The 23178-nt window shown below is 50.2% G+C and overlaps 1 protein-coding gene across 1 annotated transcript in view; it reads left to right on the top strand.

Moving 5' to 3' along the window:
• ASTN2 (astrotactin 2) overlaps window positions 1–23178 on the top strand; it is a gene marked incomplete at both ends in the record, with an annotated part of 256968 nt that overhangs the window by 93001 nt on the left and 140789 nt on the right. The window contains 4 exons of the mRNA XM_079544565.1: window positions 3633–3800; window positions 12374–12458; window positions 12618–12692; window positions 12792–12929. Coding sequence (XP_079400691.1) covers window positions 3633–3800; window positions 12374–12458; window positions 12618–12692; window positions 12792–12929 — 466 coding nt within the window. The remainder of the gene's footprint in view (window positions 1–3632; window positions 3801–12373; window positions 12459–12617; window positions 12693–12791; window positions 12930–23178) is intronic.

The following is a 23178-nucleotide window of genomic DNA, read 5'->3' as shown; positions in this document are numbered from 1 at the left end:
GCTGAGCATTCAGTGTCACGCAGTGCCTGTGGGTTGTGTTGCACACGGAGTGCTTTCAGCTGTGGGTTTGGCTGAGCCCCATTCCCCAAAAGATGTTTGCAGCTGGGAGCCTGGGCTTCCCCCCATCACAGCAGCAGCGTCTGATCACCACTGCCATCCCCTTTTGTTTACCTCTGCTGAGGGACCAGGCGTTACACAAGACGGATCCGGCGGGTCTTTCTGACAAGCAAACCGTGTTGGAGATGACACTTGCTTAGGAAATGTTTGTTCTTGTCGTTGCTAAAAGGATTTGCTATTCCTCCTGCCCCTTCGTAGCTTTTCAAGATGTTTTTGATAAGTGCGCGCTGGTGTCTTGTGAAAACTGTTTTATGTGTGCGGATTCTTTGAAAACAAAAAGAAAATTTGTGTGGAAAGGCTTTGAAATCTTCGGAATTTGAGCTTTCAAAATGTTTGTAAAACTCCTTTTCCTGTTCCTTTTTTTTTTTTTCTGAAGCAAACTATGGAAGGATCAAGGTTGGGATTTTTGTTTGTGTTTTCAATGAGAGTGACGATGGGGAAAGTGTGTGTGATGCATTTAAAATGGTACCCAGCTGAGCTGGGATGTGAGAAGTTTCCTGGCTGCAAGCAGTTCCCTCCTCCCCCTCCTGGGAAGGGAGGAAGGTGTTTACATTTAACTAGAACTTTCAATTTCCCTGTCTTTTAATTGTTTATTTGCTTCTTTTCTTGTCTGAGGTGGAGCAGTGCCCATTATTTTCACTAAGCATTGAATCCAGGGATTTTGGGTTCAAGCATTTTCACTTTTTTTTTCCTTTTCTTTTACTTTTGAGGATGATCTCTCTTGAAGACGTCCTGAAATCAAAATTAATTCATATGAAAATGCAAGAACACTTCTTTTATTTCCTTTCAGTTACAATTGTGTTATGTTTGTAAATCTCCCTGTGTACAGAATAGAATGTGACAAGACACGATTTCCTTCCCCAAATCTATGTTGTTTTTTCTTTCTCCCAAACAAATTTACACCTGGAGCTGATGGATCTGTCCCACCTCTGAAGTCGCCCTGCTGTCACCTGCTGGATTCCCTCCACCAAAGTCCTGTGCCAGGGCACTGCTGGCTCAAGTCAGCCTTGTCTTTAACGAAAACCAATTATACGACTCTTTTATGTCTGATTTCCTTCTGTTGCTTTCACCCTGGCTCTGTTTTAAATAGGAGTGGGGTTCATGAAGGGTTTAATCAAGAGCTGGTGGTTTTGCTTTTGAGCCTTTGGGCACGGAGGGTCTTGTCTGTCACTGAACCTCCAAATGCACTGATGTGTTTCTGCAGCCACACTCGTTACTAAGAAGCTATAAAAATAAGTAAGCAACCGAGAGTAACGCTATAATAGATGTAAACCCTCCCGATGGGTTCGTGATGTATTTCCATTTGGTACAAAACAAAACCAAACCCAGCAACCAGTAGTAGTTATCATTGGTGTCTAAAGCTGTCTTTAAATACCGATGGAAAAGAACTAACAGGAAAAGTTAGGCAGCTCTGAGGTTCTTGTTTGTGCTTGGTGTTCCAGTGCTTTCTGCAGGTGCCTTGTGGCAGATGTCTCCTGCAGCCTGGTCATCCAGCCCCTGCCTCACTGGTCCCCAGTGCAGCTGTGTGCAGAAGCTCTTGGTTATCTGTGTGTGCTCAGCAGCGCGGCTTCATCCCTTGCCTGTGGATGTAGAGATGCATCTGTGTGATCTGTATAAGTGTGAAAGAGTTGAATTCATGTGAAATTAGGGCCTGGATTTGTATGGTGTTGTGATCTCAGGATGCTTGGAAACAGGGTTGTTCACTCAAAAGCCTGACTTCAGGTTTTGCTTCTTTATCTTCCATGAGGATAACATGGCACAGCGTGAGGTTGAGGCAAACTCCTTCCTGCTAAAGCATCATCAGTTCTCATTCCAAAGGAAATTTGGGGTGTGTGTTCAAGCAGATTCTTGTGGGGTGGTTGCTGCTATGTATTTTTTGTTTTGCTTTTTTAATCCCTTGGTTTTCATTGAGCTGAGAACTTCTGCAGTGCCTAGTAATGCACTGAGACATTATTTTTCCAAGTGATACAAGCCTTCAGGTTTCAAGAAAATATATCCAGAATCTACAGAGTTGCCATTCTTGACTAATCACAAAGAAGGATTTGAATCTTCAGATTGTGCTTGCAAAGCTTGCCCCTATTTCCAGTCCCAGTGCTTAAAAGAAGGGTGCCTGCTGGCTCCTGGGCTGCCTGGCAGTTTACCTTGCCCACTCCTCCTCTTTGAAGGTTTCTTCTCCCCTGTACTTGGAGGCTTTTACCTGGGTAACTTTTGCAAAACACCACTTAATGGCAGAGGCTTTTTGGCTCCCCTCTGATCTGTGCAGCACTATTATGGAGGCAGTCTTATAATCAATGTAATTGAAGATCAGAGTTAATGAGGACCTCTGTGCCTGCAAAATCCCCCAAGTGATGCTGGGCCTCAGATGTTAGATAAGGAAATGATTGGGCTGAACTGAAAATCTATTTGGCTAATTCTATTCTATTTTGGCTAATTAGATGATGCATATTCCCATCTGGCTAGTGGGGAAAAATACACTTCACAAAATAAAGAAACATAAGATTTTGTAAGAAAAGGTTTTTTTGGCAGGAATTTACTTTAACTCTCGGGGGGAGAGCGAAGGGGAGTTTTTCTGGTAGAAGTTGTATTGGGTCAGTTCACTTGCCTTGAGCTGGGAGACATGAAGCAGAAACAGCCCTATGGACTGCTGCCCTCTCCCATCCTGGTCCTGGGATCTGGCTGACTGCTAGACATCATCTGCATGAGCTGGGAAAGTGATGCTCCAATCCTATGGATCAGAATAATTGCATTTTGTCTGCATTCCTGCAGAGATGCAGGAATCAAAACCAGCAACTTGTGACACTCATGGGATAGGGGAGAGTCTTGGCAGGGGTTGTCCATTCTCTGGGCATTTTCATATGCGTGCAGCAGGCACAAAAGAGTGCAGATTGACTGATCTATCAGAGAGGGGAGGAGAGCCTGCAACTGCAGTTCTCCGCCTTTGCAGGGAAGGTTTCTTTCCTTAGTACTGAAGCAACAAGAACAAACTGGCTGTGCTGTGGAGAGCAGTGGGTCAGTAATCGGAAGTTCTGCTGCCTCATGTATAGATTCCTCTGTACCTTAATTAGAATTACAGAATCATAGAATGGCTTGGGTTGGAAGGGTCCTCAAGGATCACGAAGCTCCAACCCTGCTGCCACATGCAGGGCCACCAACCTCCCCATTTAATACCAGACCAGGTTGCCCAGGACCCCATCCAACCTGGCCTTGAACACCTCCAGGGATGAACGGGGCATCCACAGCCTCTCTGGGCAGCTGTGCCAGCACCTCACCACTCTCATAGTAAAGAACTTCCCTCTGATATCCAACCTAAGTGGTCCCTCCTTCAACTTAAAACCATTTCCCCTTGTCCTGCTATTATCTATTATACCCTTTCAAAGAGTTGACTCCCCCTGTAGGTCCTGGAAGGCTGCAGTCTAAGATAACCCTTTTCCTTCTTGCAACATGCTACCTTTTGGCATAAAATGCTTTTCATTTTCTTTTTATACTTTCCTTACACACTTTTTTTCCACTCTCAGGCAGCAGCTTCGTTGTGAGCGAGGGGAGCTACCTGGACATCTCCGACTGGCTGAACCCAGCCAAGCTGTCCCTTTATTATCAGATCAATGCCACGTCTCCCTGGGTGAGAGATCTCTGTGGCCAGAGGACCACCGATGCCTGTGAACAGCTGTGTGACCAAGAGACAGGTAAGGGAGGCCTGGGGAGAGTAGAAACCTTGTAGAGGCTGGAGGTGTGTGGGAGGTTTGTCTCTGGCTATGTCAGTACCTGCATGGCTCACCCATGCCTGGCATCAGGGCAGAGGGCTGAGTACCAGCAGGGTAGGTATTGGTGACCTCCATTAGCAAGCATTAAGCAGCTGAGTGCCAGGATGGGGAGTAGAAATTGAGTAGTAGAGTAGAAAGTGACAGGTGGACCTGTCACTTCTTTTCCCTTCAGTGCTTCTGCCCAGTGTGACCTAGTGCTGATCTCTTCCCCACCTCTCTTGTGGAGCTGCAGACACCTTTATCTTTCCTAACCTATAGATGAGCTTTTTGCTGTGTGCTCTGCTTGCACGTGGATCTGCAACCTGCTGTGCTGTGGCTCAGCCGTGTGTGGGGCCAAGGAGAGAAGAAGTGCCACCTTCCTTCTGGCCCCATTCTCCTGTTTAATACATGGGGAGCAGCTGCAGTGAGCTGGGAACCCAGAAAACAGCAAAAGTGCAGCAAGGAAACAATGGGGGTCTGCATGAGTGGGACACGTGAGTGTGCGACTCCAGCAAATACTAAACTAAGTTCCTTAAATCCATTTTGCTTATCAAGACTGTATTCTCTTTTCATGCTCCTGGTCCTGAGGTCTTGTCTGTGTGAAGGTACTGACAGGTGTAGGCACAGCAGAATACTCACTCTGAGTTCCCCATGCTGAGTAGCTCTGGGCATCACCTGCAGCCTAGGAGGGCTGAGGTAGCAGCCCCTGGCAGATGGAGATGATGTGAGAGCATGTGCTTCAGCACAGCGTGATCACTTCAGGCATCAGCAACTCTCAGCCACCTCTGAGATAAGGAAAGATGAGTTCAGTTCTACCCAGGGGAGGAAGAAAAAAAGCTCCTGCCTCCAGCAGAAAACATGAGGAGGGTGAATGGAGGCAGCCCCGATGCTCTGCTTGCAGTCTTGTGCTGGCCTTGGCACTGATGCAGGCCCTGTGTGGTGTTGGCTGTTCTTCCACAGCAGCCCAGATGATGCTCCCTTTGCATCCCCAGCTCTCTGTAGCAGCTTGTCCCTCTTGCTGGATGCTCCATGCCCAAGCAGGACATGTCAGATCTCATTTGCAGGGAAGGGAATGATGCTCTCTAGCTCAGCTCCAGCACAGTGCTGGATCCTAACCTCATCAGCTGCTTTACAGTTCCCATTCCTGCTTCCCATCTGACCAAAACCCAGCAGCATTGAGTCTACCTGATACTGGTTGAAGTATGGTGTGTCCTGGATGTGCCTGGGGGAAGGAAACAGGTTCAAGGGGCTGTGACCTGCTCAGAGTGGGAGAAGCAAAGTGGAAAATCTGTGATGAATTCAGGCAGGCTGTGATCCCAATGCTGGGCACATCGGGCAGTGTCTGTGTGTCTGTCTGTGCCTTCAGCTCTGTGATGGAGGTGAGGGCAGAACAGCCATGCACTGAACCATCAGGCTCCTTACCTCACATCTGTACACCAGCTTTTTTCTTCTCCCTTCAACCTGGGAATTTGCACATGGATAAAGCAAAACCTTTCTCCTGTCTATGCTAGTTTTATTGCAGGGGTAGGGCAGGACTGGCTGGTGGGGCTGTGGATTTGAAGTACGAGTTTCCAGACTTTACCAAGAGCTGAACAATTAACTACCTACTGACAGTGAATCCTTTGGAAGTACCTATGGGACTCCCACCCCGGGAGATAGCCCTCAACGTCGCTTCCAATCCTTGCTGTTGATGAGCCTTCAGCTGGTGAGAAGTTTCCATGCCAGGCTGGGAGCAGATCGTAATTCCATGATGCACTGCATGTATTTTTAGATTTATATTTATTAATGTCATTCTATTTTTAAGGGTGATTTATTTTTATCACCACGAGAGAGAGAGGCCTGTGGTTTTACAAGGGGACATAAATCCTTTCTAGATTTCAACCTTTCCAGGTCAGGGATTTTATCATTGCTGTGAGCATCTTAGAGGAATGGGTGCGGGGGATTTCCCTGCCCTCCATCCTCTCTGGATGGGGGAAGAAGGGTGCTGGGCCAGGGTTTGTCCTGTCTAGGGCACGAGTGCCCTGAAGGTTTCCTTTATAAGGAGCAGCAGGGCAACCCCTGAGGTGCTTCAGTGTGTTTACAGCCACTCTGCCTTCGGTCCCCCTTGGAGGCTGCTCTCTCCTTCATTGAATGTCTTGTCCCAAAGCTTTCTCCCTCCAAGCTGCATGCAGACCTCCTCCACCTCTATGAGAGGACTCATCCTCAGCAGCATTGCCAGGCGCTGCTGGCACAGGTTTGGACAGAAGTCACCATGTTGCACATGCGGTCTGGTGACGCTCAGCCTCTTACTCCTCCCTGAGCTGAAGACCTCTTTAGGGTTGGAGTTTTGTGGAATATCTGTCCGTGCAATGCGCTGATTCGTAAGCAAAGCCACAAGTGCTGCTTCAGGATGAATAATAATCCACGCTGAAAACCATGGCTCGGAAACGCTAGGAAACGTCAAAACACATCTTGCTTGCCTGACCTTAATTTGCTTTCCCTTGTGTCATCACAGTGTGACTCATTCTTTAATTAAATGATTGCTGCCCCTGACAAATTTCAAGCCCTCTCTGCAAAGTACCAGCTCATCAGAGCTTTTTCAGGGAGAGCACCAACATCTGCACAGGAGCAGAATATCATCTGTGGCCTCGAGTGAGCCGGGTGCCTCTCCTGACTCCATCCTCAGCCTCACAGTGTGGATAACGCACTCCAGAGCTGCGCCTCGGTTGGGTTTTCCAATGGACGTGGCACTCACGCCGCGCTCTGAGATGCTTTTTCCTACAATCAAGGAGTGCTTTTTCATTCACCTCCCTTACCGGTGCCAGTAACATTTATGAGGGCATCCTTTTTTTGGTGGCATATGCAAATCCTGATTTGTGAGCACAATTACCTGCTTTGTATGCACAAAACTGATTCACTTGCACATTCTGTGGGCATCGCTTAAGAGACCTGCTGGAGAATTGGTCCCTTAGGGCCAAACGCTGGAAAAAACAGCCTCTGATTCTGTGCTGTCAGGCTTGCCAGAGCAGTGGCATAAATGAGATGGATCGCTACCTTGATTAGCAGGTGCAAGTGCGTTGATTTTTTTCCCCATCCATAAATCAGGCACTTACCCGTTAAAGCTGTCTTCTATGCATTCACAATTGATTGCACCCACAAAACAATAGGCACATGCTTGTAAGAACCCAATTAGGTGTGGTAGCAAAAGGTCTTTTTCTAGAAATTGGCAGGGGGAAAAGAAAAAGAGGTTTCCATCATCTTCCAAATGGGTGAGTTTGTCACTGTGGCCGCAGGTGGCTCTGCTGGCCTGGTAGGAGTCGTGGGTGGGAAACAGATGGAAGTCGGTGTTAAATGCACCCTTTCTTTAAAGGGGGTTGCAGAGCAGGACATGTAAATCAGCAGATGACCAACCTTGGTGAGGGGTTACTTGTGTTTATGAAAACAGCCATTTTCGTCAATAGTTCAATTTAATATCATGTGGCTTTTGTGCACATCAAGTAATATTTGTGTGTTCTCATGAACTTGTGCTGTTTTCGCTGTTGGAAGATCCCAGTGTCTTTATTGACTTTGACTTTCATCAGATGAGGTTCTGTCTCTCTAAGGTATGTAGTTTAATGACTTGGTCAGAACTCACACAATGTGCAATTGCTTTTCGTGCGGCGGCGCAGCTTGCCTTGCACACCAAGCAGGGCAGGAGGCAGTTAACTCCCAAGCTAACTGCTTGGGGCTGTGGTGTTAGACATAAACAGCAATCAAAATGCATGCCCGCGAGGGGGCTGAGTTAAGGTTATCTGTGCTGTCTTGGCACTCTCATTTTCTGCCATTAGAGTGTTTAATCCTGCAGCTGCTAATGTTCCTGTAATGGCATTTCTGAGCCTGTCTAGAGGCTGCGGAGAGGAGGGAAGGGAGGGGAGCTCTGTGGCTGGAGGTGCTCCTGGGCACATTTTGCCTGCTTGGCCCATCCCACCAGCCCTGCTGGCTGACTTTGGTGGTGTCAGCGCAGAAGTTGGGCACTGCAGAGCACCCTTGGGTGCTGCCTGCTCAGGACCTTGCAGCAGCCGCGCACGTGTGCCCGTGGGGAGCTTCCTCAGCACTGCAGCTTTGGGGCTTAGCAAATGATAATGAGAATAATATCTGTGTCGAGCGTAAACCCACAGACAATCCTCACAAGTTAGGTTTGCTCTCAAGTGCTTTGATGCATCTGGGCAAGGAGAGTGACTTGCAGTGGGGGGAGCGGAGGGTGTCTGTACTGTTGATTCCAGATTTTCCCTCTGCATTCACAGCAGAGCAGAGCTGTCTGCCTCTGCTCCCAGCCACTTCGAGCTGTTCCTCATGCCTGTATCAGACTGATGCTGCCCATGTGCTGCAGTGGAGGATCTCTGGGGGTCTGCTGGTCATCCTGCCTTGTGGTGGCTGTGTTCCTTTAGAGAGGAATTAAATAATCAAAGAGAAAGAAAGTTTGTCCTGATAGGAAAGAGCTTTCCTTTCTTGTTCCTTGAGAGCTGAACAGCTTTTAGTGAAACTGAATTTCTCATCAGGATTAAGCAGAGAGAGTTTGGAAAATGCCATCCCCAAAGGCCAGGAGCTGCAGATAATGAGGGTGGAAAAGAAACTTGTCAGAGCTGGGAGCTGCTGAGGAGTCATGGCCTCAGCTGGGCCGGTCCTGGCTGCAGCAGCCGCTTTCTGAGGACCCCTCACTTGTCCATTGAATTTAGGAATTTAATGATCCATTAAGGCCATTTTTGTCCTTTCTGTGTTGAATTTTCTCAGATTCTCTTCCTCTGACATCCCACAGGGTTGCAGCAACCCATTTAAAGAAGGGTTTTGTAGAGGTGCTTTTTGAGCATCCCTCTCATCCGCACCTGTATCAATCAGAAACTCTGTGCCAACCCTTGTACACATGTGCACTGTGCCTGTCCCTGGCCTGCTCATCCCCTCCATCGTGGCTGCTAGCCAGGGACAGGAGCAATGCGTGCAGTATTGGGGTGGTGGCAGGGACTGAAGAGCTAAGCATTGCCCTGGAGTAAGTCCTGCAGCCTCCTGCCTGCACCCAGGGTGCAAGTTGTGGTTCTGGGAGAGGTGCCCAAAGGGCCAGAGCTTGTGCTGGGGTCCCCAGGGCAGAGGCACAGTCCCTGGCTCCGTGAGTAAAAGTGCTGCTGCCTGCAGAGAGCAGCTTCTCCGGGAGCACAGGGACTCTGGGAGCCTGTGCTGTGTGCCAGCTGGAGAATTAGAGGAATCCCACAGCATTATCACAGTAGATCACCTCGCCCTAACGAGGATAACAGGATTACCAGCACGCTGGCGCAGGAACGCTTGGCTGCATGGCACTCATGCAGCCTGGCTGTGCTGCTCTGTGGATAAGCAAGGAGATGGCTGGGGGATGTTTCTGCTTCAGGATGAGCAGAAATGTGGTGTGATGAGTGAAATAGGAGAAACCTTTTAGCTTCCTGTGTAGATGTGTAGAAAAGGGCTGAAGTCCTCATGGCGCTGGTCTGGATGCAGCTGGAAGGTGCTGTAGGCCCTTGCACCAAGCTCCTGTATGCTTTCCCTCTGCCCTAGGAGCACAGTGGGGGTTCAGACAGGCTCCTCTCCTTTGGGCACGAATGAGCCATGGGGCAGCCCTGAACTAAAAGCTGGTGGTGCAGAAGAGTGGGGCTGCAGAGTGCTCCCGTACTGCATGGTGTGCCATATGGAGCCCTGTGCTTGGAAACAGGCAGAGGAAGCTGCCACCTGTGTGCAGCCACCAGGCAGATGTGTGCTCGGTTTGCCCACCTCCTCTATGCTCTGGGTCCTGCTCCTCTTCCCAGTTGCAGCAGCAGTGCTGGATTTTGGCAGGGCTCTGCGTGCCACTCGGTGCTGCTTTGATCTCTGTGCTTGCTCATCTCCCCGCCAGCCCTGCGGACATGAAAGCACAGCAGGAGGAGGCTGTGAGACATGTCTGGGGGCTCTGGATGCACCCTGCAGCTTCTGCAGCCCTGGAGACTCTGTGCTCCCTGCCATCAGCCATGGCTGGGCAGTCTGATCTGGCCTGATTTGTGGGTTCTGAATTTGAAAGAAGACAAATGGCTTCAGCATCAGTGTTTGCACCATGTGCACAGCATGGGTCAGTGTCTGCAGAAATGGGCTGCTTGTCACAGCACTTTGGAGATCCCAGTTCATTTGTCCTCCCTCAGCAGAGGCAAAAGGTTTTGTAGCCCTGAACAAGAGCATTGTTGTTTGGGCTTTTGGTGGTGGCAGTTGTAGCAGCATGTTGAAATCTGCTCTTAAGGAAATACACTTGCTCAAAGGAGGAATTAGGGGCCCGGGACCCCCACCTCGGTCGCACTGAGCTCATGCTGATTCACCCCACAGGCCACAGCAGCAGCTGGTTCAGCATCACAACCAGCAGGGCTGAGGACAGAAGAAATTCCAGGATATTTTGGGCGGCTGAAGGAGGAGGGTGCTGGTAATCTCACAGAATCACAGAATGGCCAGGGTTGGAAGGGACCTCAGGGATCATGGATCTCCAACCCCCCTGCCACAGGCAGGACCACTGACCTCCCCATTTAATGCCAAACCAGGCTGCCCAGGGCTCCATCCAACCTGACCTTGAACACCTCCAGGGACTGGGCATCCACAGCCTCTCCGGGCAGCTGTTCCAGCAGCTCACCACTCTCTCTCAGCCCTGCACAACATCCCTGCTGCGTGGCGCTCCCGCTTCCCGACACAAACCTCCCTATAAACCTCCCAGTAAAGCCTCCAGCACTGGCTGTAGCTGTTGAAGCTCTAGGATTGAAGTCAATAAAATCAATATTTCCGCAGGTTGATGGAGTTCCTCCTTCCGACATCGAGCTGCCTCAACTGTAAACAAACTGGCGGACAAAATAAACACATGGTGCTGCGGGAAAGGGGTTAACGGCCCTGGCACCTGCAGCCATCAATAACCAAGGCGGTGATCAGGCTGTTGGATGCCAACCTCTATGGGTGTTTCCTTTTCCCCTTATTTGCTCTAATTTCTGTGGCAGGCTCAGAAAGTGAGCCGGTGCCCCAAGACTCCCAGCTCTGCTTTGCAAGCACTCTGAGATGTCTCTCATTTGCAGATCATATATTTGTTATGTAATAAGCGCCGGGAATTAATGATCCACGTCGTGGCTGGGAGAACTTGTGTACTAAGCACCCAAGGAAAGAAATAACTTTTCTTTCTTTTTTAACTCACTGATGGAGCCATTAGGACGTGCAGTTCTTGTCATGAGACAGCCCTGGGCCAGGCAGGCTGCGGCATGGTGAGCTCACACCGTCTCCTTCCCAGCTCCATCCCTTTGGAGGAGTAATGCTCCTGCCTCTCCCATTATGAATCATGAGGTTAGCAGCTTTTGACACATCATAAATCAGTGCTTGGAAGTTGCTAGGACAAATCCCAGGACATTTAATCTTTAATATTAGACGCGTTTAAAGCAGTGAATATTTCATGAAGGTGCTGTTGTATTTTAGCACATCATTAGCTGTCTCTTTCTTTCCCCCTCCCTCCTCTTTCCCTACCTCTCCTTTTCCAGACATCTCTTACAATCTCGTGGGCTGCACCCCCGTTTCGTTCCCTCCTGACAATAAAGCTCTTTACTGTAATCCCTGCAAGACACGCTAAGCTCAGCTGGGGACTGAGGTGCACGCAATCTCTGCCCACCTGCAGCCTTGCTGGTGCTGGGGGCTCTCGTTCCCTGCCTCCCCCCTCTTTGTGGTCCCCCTGGCTCTGCCCCAAAGCTTAAAGCCCAGCAATGAGGAACAGCACAAAGCGAGGCAGATGGAGTGGGAGAAGTAATCGACAGATGCTTGTAAGAAAATTCCACGTGCAAATCCAATTCATCTTTTGATTTTGCTGTTTCTTGCTCCGGGTTATATATTCATACTGAAAGCAGGATCGATCTGGGCCAACCTCAGGTCTGTGCTCCTGCTGTCAGCAGGGTGTAACGGGAGGTGGGAGCCCCTTGGAATGGCAGAGGCTGGAGGCCAGGAGGGAAGGGAGTTTGATTCTTCTGCACTGAGTGAGCTGGGGGGTTGCAGAGGAGACTGCAACTATGGGGTGGATGTTTGCTGTCCTGGAGAGATGCTGGTGTCATGCTGAGCTTCTTTGGAGGCCATCAGGCCGGGCTTGGCTGGGCCTGGGGAGCTGAAGGGATGCACATGGGTTGGGATCAGACATCTTGATTCATTGCATCACATCTCCAGCTCCAGTAATACATCATGTAACCTTGTCAGAGAAGTCATAGAGTCATAGAATATCCCAAGCTGGAAGGGACTCATAAAGATCACCGAGCCCAGCTCCTGGCTCCAGACAACTCCATCCCAAACCCTAGGTCTGAGTGCAGTGTCCCAATGCTCCCCAACTGGCAGCTTGGGGTTATGCCCACTGCTCTCAGAGCTGTGCCATGCTCACCGCTCTCTGATGCAGAACCTTTTCCTAACCTTTTCCCAGCTGACACAGCTCTACACCGTTTTCACTGGAGCAGCCAATGTGGTGCTTTCTGCACAGGGAGGTTTTACATTTCCCTGGTCTCTTGCAGGAGAGTGCAGCTGTCATGAAGGCTATGCCCCGGACCCCATGCATCGCCACCTGTGTGTGCGCACTGACTGGGGACACAGCGAAGGGTGAGTGGAAGCTGCCTGCACACAGCAAGCTGGCTTCATGCTGGGCTCAGCTCCTTTCCTCGTGACTTTCATCATTATCACCAGAGATCCGGCACCTGGTGGTGCTGCTGTCCTTGCTGGGGATGTGATGCAGCTTCTCTCTCCCTCTTGGTCTCCCAGGCCGTGGCCCTACACCACACTTGAGAGAGGATACGACTTGGTCACAGGAGAGCAAGCTCCAGAGAAGATACTCAGGTGGGTTGGGTAGCATTCAGCTTGTCTGTATTTGAGTTGGAGGTCCACCATTCAGTGTGGATTCTTTATTCCTATATGATGTGTTTGTCCCCATTTCAGGTCCACGTATAGTCTGGGACAAGGCCTGTGGCTGCCTGTCAGTAAGAGCTTCGTGGTGCCCCCCGTGGAGCTCTCTATCAATCCTCTTGCCAGCTGCAAGACAGATGTTCTGGTGACGGAAGATCCGGCAGATGTCAGGTAGGAAGCAGATTTCTCATTTTACTCATGCTTGAGTGGCTAGACTGGTCTTTAAATTGCTACTGAGGATTCAGTAATTTATATAATAAGTTTGATCAATTTTCTTCCAATAAGAGATCTGATGTGGTTATTTTCCAGGTGATTTTTGGTTGTTATGGATCTAGGCCAGGTATGTCATGTAACTGAAGCCTGACAGTCCCATCAGGTGAACTGGTCAGGCCTGTGACACGGCTGTTTTCAAGTGGCTTTAATCTAATGTTTGTTTGCATAGCTTTAGTTAGTGCATTTATAGGTACAGAGGATGTCGTCATCTTTCTGAGATGCTGATGTATATCACATCTACTACACCACTGATTTTCTGTTTTGGGCCTCCTGAGAGGCCAAGGTCAGAGCCTGGTGAAAGATTGTGTTGTTTGTCCAATTACTACGCAATTAGAGGGGTTATTTTTCTCCCTTGAGTTCAGCAGATGCCCAGATTTTTCTCTGGCTCTCCCATTCTCACTAGCTTGTGCTTTAGCCAGACTTGCTTTGACATCTCATTCAGCAGGGCTGAAGGTGGGCAAAGTTTGGGGCTTGGAAAGAGAGTCAAGGCAAAACAGTTGTCTTCTGTGCCCCAGCTGGGAGGTGGTGTTGTTATTGCTCACTTTATTGCTCACAAGCTCTGCTTGGTTTGCAGAGGTTTAGCTGATTTGTAAGGTATCGGTGTGTATTTCCTCTCCTTGCTTAAATCTAGATTAAGTGTGTGATCTCACAGTGCCAGGGATTCCCTAGGAGTCCTCCCTGCCTTCCTGCTTACTGCCTTCTCCTATTCAATGCAGACAATTTCTTGATGTGCTGATTCTTGTCTGTGCTGTGTGTCGTATTCCTGGGATCCCTGTCTCCCCAACCCATATTCTTTCATTTTCTAAGAGCAATGGGATATTGGATTTCCACTTTTCTGTCCCATCACTGTGAGTCTTGGCAGGGCTCCTGGTGGAGGAGTGCTGGGGCAGGAGGGCAGTTTCTGGCCCAAAGGCTGTTGTCTGCTCCCCTCCAAAATGAAACCCCAAATGAGAATTCCTAATATAAATATCAAGAGTGACCCAGGTAGAATAAAAGAGGTGAGTTCATGGTGCTTGTATCATACGTGAAGGAGATGCTAAATTATTAAAACTTTAATAAACGTAATAATAAATATTTGATGCTGAATTATGGAGGATTTTGCAGATACAGTGAAAACCCCAAACTGAGGTGTTATTATTCCTGCATTAGAACCTAAATGCTTCTCAAAGGAGGATTGGGCTGCCAGCTCAGGTTCCTGAGCACCCTGTGAAGGATGGGGTGGAGATGGTGCTGCACAGGGGCTGCTGAAGGTGCTGGTGCAGAGCAGCTGTGCTCGGGATGCTCAGTGTGCAGCCCATGAGGAGGGACGTTGTGGTGTTTGGCACCTGTGAGCATTGCCTGTCCTGTCTCCATATTGAGGCTGTTAGGAGGTTTTACAAAATGAGAACGGTACTATAAGGCTGTTCATCTTTGCTTTGCTCCTTTGGACTGAGGCGTACTTTGGTAGCAAGTCAAGGGAGTGGTAATGCAGCAGTTCTGGTGGTCCAGGTGTCTGAATGGAGTCTGGTAATTCTGGACCTACCATTGGAGTTGAACACGTACTGTCCAGCACACAGCAATTCAAGAGTCATCCCTCTGCCCTCATGCAGCCCTGCTCTCTGGAGCCGTGGTGACACTGCTGGCTGCACGCTGTCAGCTCCTGCTTGTGTGCTGTGGTGTTTTAGCTGTGACCCCCTCCATGTCCACACACCAGCATCAGCCCTGTGCTGTGTTACAGCAGCTGGAGCACGGCTGTGTCTCAGCTCCCGCAGTGTCCCGTGTGCTGTCCTGTAACACCACGATGATAATTCAGTCCAGTATTTCTTCTGTACCTTTAGTAACAAGCGTACTGCATTCCTCCAGACCTTTCATTAGTCTGGCACCTTTTCACTCTGAGGTCATTTCTTGTGAAGAGTTTAATGGAGGAAAATTGCAGAAAGCCTGGCTTGGAGGAAACAAGTGATGAAGTCTTTACAACGCGGAGGGTTAAAGGTTTGAACACGGCCTTGTGGTTTTATGAAGACGCTGGGGACTGCAGAAAGGCCGGGTGGGGCTGTGCCATCAGCAGATCTCTGGAGCAGTGCTGGCTCCCTGTGGCTCACAGGGATGCTGTTCTCCGTGGGGTTCCCTGCTGAGGCTTCCTCCAGCCTTCTGCCATGGCTGCAGCCCACCCTGCAGGTAGGGGTGGCAGGTGGGATGCTGCCTGTTGTCTAGTGTGCACTAGACAAGGGAAAGGGACTCTTTTTGGTCCTATTGGAAGTATCATTTGTCCTGTGGGATGGAACATTGCTGTGTTTGTTCAGCGTGGGCTGCTCAGCCCATGGGTATCTCTCTGTGGATATCAGGAGGACATGCAGCTCCTGCTCCCAATGCAGCGCTGAGTTGCAGCAGCAGCCTTTGGTGGCTTTCCAGGTGTGTGGGGTGACACCGGTGCTGGTGGCACTGGTGCTGAAGGTGTCCCCTGGAGGTGATGCAGGGGCTCCTGCCCTGCTGTCACTGTGCTGGTGGTGTCACCCCGTGCCCATCCGTGCCACCAGCTCTGCAGAAAAGTTTGTAGTTTCTCCTGAGCAGGTATAAATCGGAGGAGCGAGCCTCAGCTGCTGCCTGACATGACATATAGCTTTATTGTTATGGCAACCATAGAAACAAATAAAAGCTTTGCCTTCGCTTGACAAGGCTTTGAGATGTCCTGATGGAGAGACAAGTGTTCAGTGGCAGAATGAATTCTCTTGAACTCTCTGTCAATTCATCTTCGTTTTGCTCCCAAGCGAGCCCCTTTGCTCTTGGAATTCTTTGCCAAAGTACAATCAGTGAGATTTTTTGTTACTGTTATTATTATTATTTTATCTTCATTTCTCCCAGTGCTGCACACACTGCATCTGAGCTGGTTATGCTCCCCAGCTCTGAGCCTGTGCGTCCCGTGGAGCAGGGGCTGGCCTGTGTTGAGGATGGGAGCTACGTTATCCTCCTGACACATGGCCTGACCTGGCTTAGACCCTCTGTATCAACCAGTAACACCAGTGTGGCACCAGCTTTTGCAGCAATTTGGGTGCTTTACACCTTGCTGTGAGTCTCCCTGCTCCGGTGGAGGGGGATGGAAGGAGAATGGAGGAGAAAGGCAGAGGGAATGGGCCAGGAGAGGGGAAGCGGTTTTGTTAAGCATCAGCAGATTTCGTCTCCTTGACATGTGGGCCTCACACCTCACCCCTGGGAGCACAGGGAAATGAGCACGGCTTCAGGCAAACCCGGCCAAGGCTCAGGAGGGTTCTGCTGAGCGCTCTGCTCCAGCACAGGGTGGGTTCTGTGCTTATCTCGAACACCACCCAATTTGGTGCAAAAAGGCTTCTCTTGGGTTCACTCCTGCTATTTCCTCTGCCTTCACGGTCTGTCTGTCCTTGCAGCATCACCTGTTCCCGAGCCTTGGGATGTGTTTGTGCAAGGGAAGCGCTTTTTGGGGCTGTTTCTCAGCAGGAGCAGTGACCCTGGGCTGCTGCCTTCCCACCTCTTTCCCTGATGATAACAGCAGCCACAAGTGCCAGCGATGCGGCCGTGAGTGGCTGACAGCAGGTGTCTGTGATGAATGGACGGCTTAACGTGATGGAGCAAATTGATCATTCCATCACCAAGCACAACTTACTCATTTCTGGATGGAGGGCAATCCATTACTGCACGCATTGCAGAGTCTGGCCTGGGCTTCTTAACACCCCAATGTGCTACCAGCTCAGAGGAGCAGCTCCTGGTGCTTAACCCGGGATAAAGGCAGCCCCCAGCCTCATCTTCCTTGGGGAAAAGGGCGGATGCTGCTCGGAAAGGCAGCTGCCAGCCTTTGCTCTGCGTGTGTCAACCCCACATCGTCCTGGTGCTTGTGGGATTTTCCTGCTCGCTGCCTCCCGGTTTGATTTCCTCGAGCAGATTGGAGGAGTCAACTCTGTCTCATTTGGCAAAAGGATGACTAAATGGGGCTGTAACCTTGTGGCAGCCACTGACAGCTGCGAGCAGAAGGAGAGAGGAATCGCAGGAGCGGTGCAATGGGGAAATGAACAGCAGAGAGGAAATGAGGGAAAAGAATTAAACTCAATCTAGAATCACCCAGGGAATGTCTTGGTTAGGTCAGAGCCAAACCCGTGCCTAGCAGCACCTCCCTCACACTGGGAGGGTGCAGAGACCTCACTGTGCTCTGTGCATCTCTGTGATCCACCACCAGCAGTGGGATCTGCACTGCCAGAGGCAGAGGGATATCAGCCCTCCTTCTTTGTGGGCTTTGCAATAATCCCTGCTGCAGTAATGCTGAATTTCCCTTTTTGTGTGATTCCTGAGCTCTTCATACTGCTCCATAAAACTGCACAGAAAATGATAAAACCACTTAGGGGCAATGCCTGTAAATTTCAGCTGAGCTCATAGGCAAATCCGTTGCAGAGAGCACGCACCAGGAACAGCCATGAGTTGTGCAGCTGAGTGATTGCTGCTCCTCTCATCAACGGTGCCACAGAGCCCGGGAGGGAAAAGCAAACAAATGCACAAACAGATTTTGTTTATGTATTTATTGAGACAATTAAAACCCCCAACACTTGCCAAATACACACATGCTGTCTCACACCCGGAATGGTTCCCTTTAATGTAGCTGGGATCTCCCATCGCAGAGCAGGATTTGGCACAGAGCTCTGCAGCTTCTCCTTGCCGCAGATCTTCAGTTGCTGGTAGCTGTGTGTTTGTGTCTGTCCGTCTGTCCATCAGAGCAGCTCAGCCCTGGGCAGCAGTATCCTACTGGCATCCAAGCAGGACCTGGACATAGGGGATTTGCAGGGCAGGCAGTGGATTTGAAATGCAGCACGGGTGTATGCACTTAGAGAGATGGAAGGTTGCTAAGTCAGGCATTAGGATTGCTTTAGTGAAAGGAGCTCTCCCTTCCCTGTCTGATGGCAGTTATTTGTTTTTACATCCCTGCCTTTGTTTCCTATTAAACATTGGCTGGAGTATGCTTTGTAGCTGCAAGTTCAAAAGCAGCACAGCCCCATGGCTTCTCATTTTGTCCAGCCTGCCTGTGCTATTTTTCTCTAATTATATATTTTCCCTGCATATGAGTTTTCTTAGCTGTACTTTGTGAGTGTCTGCAGCCTGGGCAGGGCACTGGGAAACTGGGCGATCACTTCTTGGTAGCAGCTGCATCCAGCTTTTGCTGGGAGACTCTCTTTTCCTCTTTCTCCTCCTTTCCCTCCTCTTCTACCCTTGCTGTTTCTTTTGCAGTGAATGATCGAGCTCTGCAGCCTGCCTGGGGTTTCATAAGGATGTGCTGGTGTCATCCAGGGCAGCCTGGGGCAGGCAGGAGGCAGCTGGGGACACAGTGCTCCTGGGCTGTTGAGCTGGTGTTGCAGCAAAGGAGAAGGCTTCGTTTTGTTGGCAATTGCACATGAAGGAGAAATGAGTTAAAAACCACAGCATTGCTTGGGGAGGGTGGGATGCTGGGGGTTTGCAGCAGGAGTGGCAGGTACTTGCTGGGGATGGCGGGGCTGTGAGCAGAGCACAGGGCATGGCTGCTGCTGGGAGGGATGCTATGCTTCTGGAGAACACCAAGTTGGCTGGGAATGGACACAGCAGCAGCACAACTAGTGTGGGGCAGGCACTCGAGCTCCAGCAAACACAAAGAATTTGCAGTCAGCTTTGCTATCTGTTACCAACCCTGATGACCCAGGTTGACATCACTCATCACAATGCCAAGTTGTGCAGTATGGCATTGGTGGGTTCAGGAGAAGGACAGCTGAGGAATGAGAACAGTGCAGCAGCACGAGGCCAGGACTCCCTGTGCGCCTGGGGAAGGATTTTCTGAGCCTGTGCTCCCTCTCCCAGGGCTGCCAGGAGCAAACTTGTCCTGAAGGCACTGTGGTGCTTTGAAGCAGGAGCAGATGGGATGATGGCCCATTCCCACCCGGCTGTATGCCTCCCCTCCAGTTCAGCTGTGTGAGTGGCAGCAACAGTCCTGTGTGGGGCTGTGACATTGGGAAAAGATGAATACCTTTTCTTTAACTATTTTAAAATGCAATTGGAAGGAACTGGCCCCATCAACTGGCTGCTTCTGATGAGATTTCAGGTGCCATAAACTTGCCCGATGTGGTCCATTTCTGCTCCTCCTTTCTGGTTTTTATCTCCCATGACTGCTGTTGGATCACTTCATTCAGAGGACAAAACTAATAAAATGCATCCGAGCTGAAATGTTCCTGGGAACGTGCCAGCAATGGAGCGATGGGTTTCGGAGCTGCCAGAGGATGAGAAACAACCTCACAGCGAAGGCAATGGGAACGGAGGTGGACATGAGCTGGGGAGGCTTGTCCTTCTGTCTGAGGGGTGTTTCAGGGAGGACATCATCCCTTGTAGGTTTGGAAAGGACCTTTGGAGAAAATCAAGAAAATCAGCCCCTGGGTTCATTCGATTTCTTGGTAGTTTTTTAAAGGGATGGTGGATGCACACATGGCTATGGAGGAATTGTGCTCACCGACAAAACTGCCCGGGAAAACTTTCATTCAGCTTCAACCACAGGGCAACCACAGCTGCAGCTGGTGAACAGAAGAGGCTGAGGTATCCCAAGATAGATGAAGTTAATTAGTGTCAGCTGAGCTCCTGAGTAGCCAGGAGGATGTTTCCACTGACCCTGATGTGCTGGGCAATTCCACAGAATCATAGAATGACCCAAGTTGGAAGGGACCTCGAGGATCATGAAGCTCCAACCCCCTGCCACATGCAGGGCCACCATCCTAGACCAGGCTGCCCAGGGCCCCATCCAACCTGGCCTGGAACACCTCCAGGAGCAGGGCATCCACAGCCTCTCTGGGCAGCTGTTACTCTCATAGTAAAGAACTGCAGCCCTGCAGCTGCAGCATTCCCCATAGGCTTTGCTTTGCTCCGGGTTGTCTCTGTGGCTCTCGGGGTGCTTTGTCATGCCCTCTGCTCTTGAGATACCCATAGGGAGATACCCATAGGGAGAGACAGTGCAGCACTTCCCAGATGTAAAGCCCGGAAAGCTTAGCGTGCATGTTGCATCTGTATCAGTGTCCTGTGTCCAGCATTGCCCATTGGCATGGAAAATCCTTGATTTCCTTGTGCTGTGCTGCAGCTGCAAACCCTCTGCCCTTTGCCTCCGCTGTGTCCAGATTCTGCATCATTGCCCTTTTTCATCTGCTTATTCACCGTGTATTTGACTTCTCTGTCCATGATGTATCTGATGGTAAGTCCTACTCAGGTTCTGTGGCCTCCCCAGGTCTGGCTGCCGGCTAGAAAGTGAGAATGAAAAGCACCCTCAACTTTTTCTTGCTGCTACGCATGTAAAGCCCGGGGTTCTGGTGGGCGGTGGTGCTTTCCTGAGTGGCACACTGCATCACATCAGGCAGAATATTGTTTGGAGAGACGACATCAAAGTGCTGCGAAGCTGGAGAGGGTGGGAAGGAGGGCTGGGGAGCAAGCGGGAGGAAAAATAACACCAAGAAAATTAGGTGAAGCTTTGCAAAATAATAATCCCATCCTGGGAATTGCCCTGCTTTCACTGCCTGAAGAATTCCTCTGTGCTAATCAATTCAGCTCCAGACATTTCCTCCAGTGCTTTTGATATAATGAGGCGCTGGCGGCTGAACCAAGAGCCTGTTGTTGTAGCTTAGGGTGCAGGCAGGGGCACTGCAGCTTTGTGTGCCCTCCGTGTGTCACTGAGAACATGCTTGGTGCCAGGGTCCTGCTGCCTTACCTGCACACTTTGGGATGGGCTGAGCAGTGCCCTTCCAGGAGCTGGGGGAACCCTGAGCAACCGACTCAGAGGAGCCACCAAAGTGACTGCAGGGGAAGGGGATGTACCCTGCAAGGCCACATTCCTGTTCCTTGTCAAGCTCTCTGGCAGTGCCCAATTCCCCTAGCGTAGACTGAAGCTCTCTCTACCTGCATGCATCTGAGCTATGTAAATATCATTAGTGTGAATGAGAGCCCATAATGCCATTGAGGCTGTCCCTTTGGTGATGTTCTCAGGCAGCTCTCACCCCAGCTTGGGGCCATGGGATGTCCCACGTCACTGCCTGCCCGTGTCCTAGCTAATCCTAATCGTGCTGCTCCGACCACCTGTGGATAGGGGCTCCCTCCCTGCAGCAGCCCTTAACTCAGAAGCACACAATTAAACACCAGCTAATACTTCCCTGCTACTGTGCAGGGCTTAAAATGACACAAATGAAGAAGCTGAGAATTAAGGCAGGATACTGTGTAAATATGCACTGAGATTTTGCAATAAGAAGTCTCTTTATTCAGTTCAGTCCACATTTTCTTTCTTTTCTTCTTAATTAGTGTGTATTAGACACACTTGGGCAGAGCTGAAGGTGTTGGCTCTGAAATGTGGTTGCTCTGGAATTGGATGCAGCTTTGGGCCGTAACGGAGTAGTTTGTAAAGGGTTAATGATGAAATGGTGGGTGGTTTAATAAAGAGCTCCTTGACCTATAGAGTCCGAGAGGCAAATATGTTGCTTATAACCATCTATCGCAGGGCTGATCCGTGTGTAATGGGCCCTGACATCTGCCAGGGCTCAGCTACCTTAGTAAATGCTGCGGAGCAGCTGCTGTGCGCCAGCTCCCCAGGGGGGTGCCCTGAAAACCCTGTGGAAAGGGATGGAGTTAACCTGCAGCGAGGCTCTTGAACCCAGCCCCTGTTTATTCTGTGCGTGCCCATGCTGACAGCCTGTCATCTGCTATTAACTCTCATTGGAAGTGTCACTGCAGGCTCTTAGAACCAGAGCTGAGTTTCCCGGTGGCAGAGCCTGGTGCACGAGGTCCCTGTGTGGTTGGGTGTTGGTACCCAGGGGTGTTCCTCCTCTTGATGTGTACTGATGCTCTCCTTTGGGGAAGCAGCGGGTTCCTGCTCACTGGCAGGAGCAGGGCTGGGGGGGGCCGAAGCAGGCTGAAGGGAGAGAAGCAATCTGTGAAGCTGTTTGGAGTCTCGTGGGTTCTGCCCATCCCTGGGTCAGGCGCCCACACAACCACTTCCTCAGAGCTCATCCACAGAAATAAAAGCGAGTGCGGAACGCTGTGCGACCTATTTAGGGAAGGCACGTTTCTGCTCTGCCTTGTGCTGTGCAGTCCTGACAAATCTGCTGCTTTGTCCTCTGCCCACAGCTGAAATCACAATCCGTTTAGATTCATCTGCGTTTGGAAATCAGTTACCTTTGGTCTGCACTTTTCTTCTTTTCTCTTATCCCGCACATGGGGCACAGGCATTGCTGTGTCTACTCCACTGATGTGCTAGGTAAGACTGTGCCCTATGTGTCTCTTGGTTAACCTCACCTATGCTGAGAAATATCTCCAGTTATGATGAGCTCGGTGAGCTGCCCTGCAGAGCCCCACATGCACCCCTGGAAATGCTCTGTGCTGGCAAAGGTTGCTGCCTTTACTTTGCAGGAGGTCAGGTGCCAGCAAAACGTGGAGGAGGACGCATAGGTGGAGGAGGTTGCACTGTGAAGTGCAGTGGAGCAGTTTCTGTGTTCATGTTTGCTTTTTCGGGGCTGAGGGAGGAACACGTGCATCATCCTTTAAATGCACGTCTGTGTGAGCAGCTCGGTGGAATTTTGACCCAGCAGAGCACTGGTTTGTGAGCAGTTCTGGGCTTTTGGAAAGTCTCATTGCTTCTGGCTGTCACTGGCAGCACAGGGAGCACATGTATGAGATTATGAAGCCCAGTCCTCTCTCAGTTCCTCTGTCCTAAAGCAAGGTAATTTCTTCATCTGGGCAGCCTCTGGTGTGGCCAGAGGTGTTTTTGGGATGGGAGTGGCTTTGGCATGGTCAAGCATGGTTAAGCATAGTTCTCTGTGCCCACCAGACCAGTGCTCTGAACATCAGCAAGGCAATGGGAGCCAAGCTGGGAAGTCAAGTCCTACAGACCTGACAGCAGCAGATTTTGCTTCCCAGCTCCTCCTTGTTCCAATGAGAACTACCTGACATTAGTGCTAATCAATTCCTGAGCAGCGTGAGCAGTGTTGCTGAAACCTGCCCTTTCACCATCCAGCACAACTCACAGTGGCTTTATGATCTCTCACTGCCTTGCAGCTGAGTGTGAATCCCAACGTGGGTCTGCTTTGCTAATGACTTTCCTGCATCATCCTATGGAAATACCTGAGAGATCGGGTGTTTCACTTGGCTCAGAGGAGAAAAAAAA

This window comes from Tetrao urogallus (genome assembly GCF_951394365.1).
Source record: "Tetrao urogallus genome assembly, chromosome: 19".
Classification (NCBI taxonomy): domain Eukaryota; kingdom Metazoa; phylum Chordata; class Aves; order Galliformes; family Phasianidae; genus Tetrao; species Tetrao urogallus.
The sequence above is the reverse complement of the archived record's forward strand: the minus strand, read 5'-3'. Positions and strand labels throughout refer to the sequence as shown.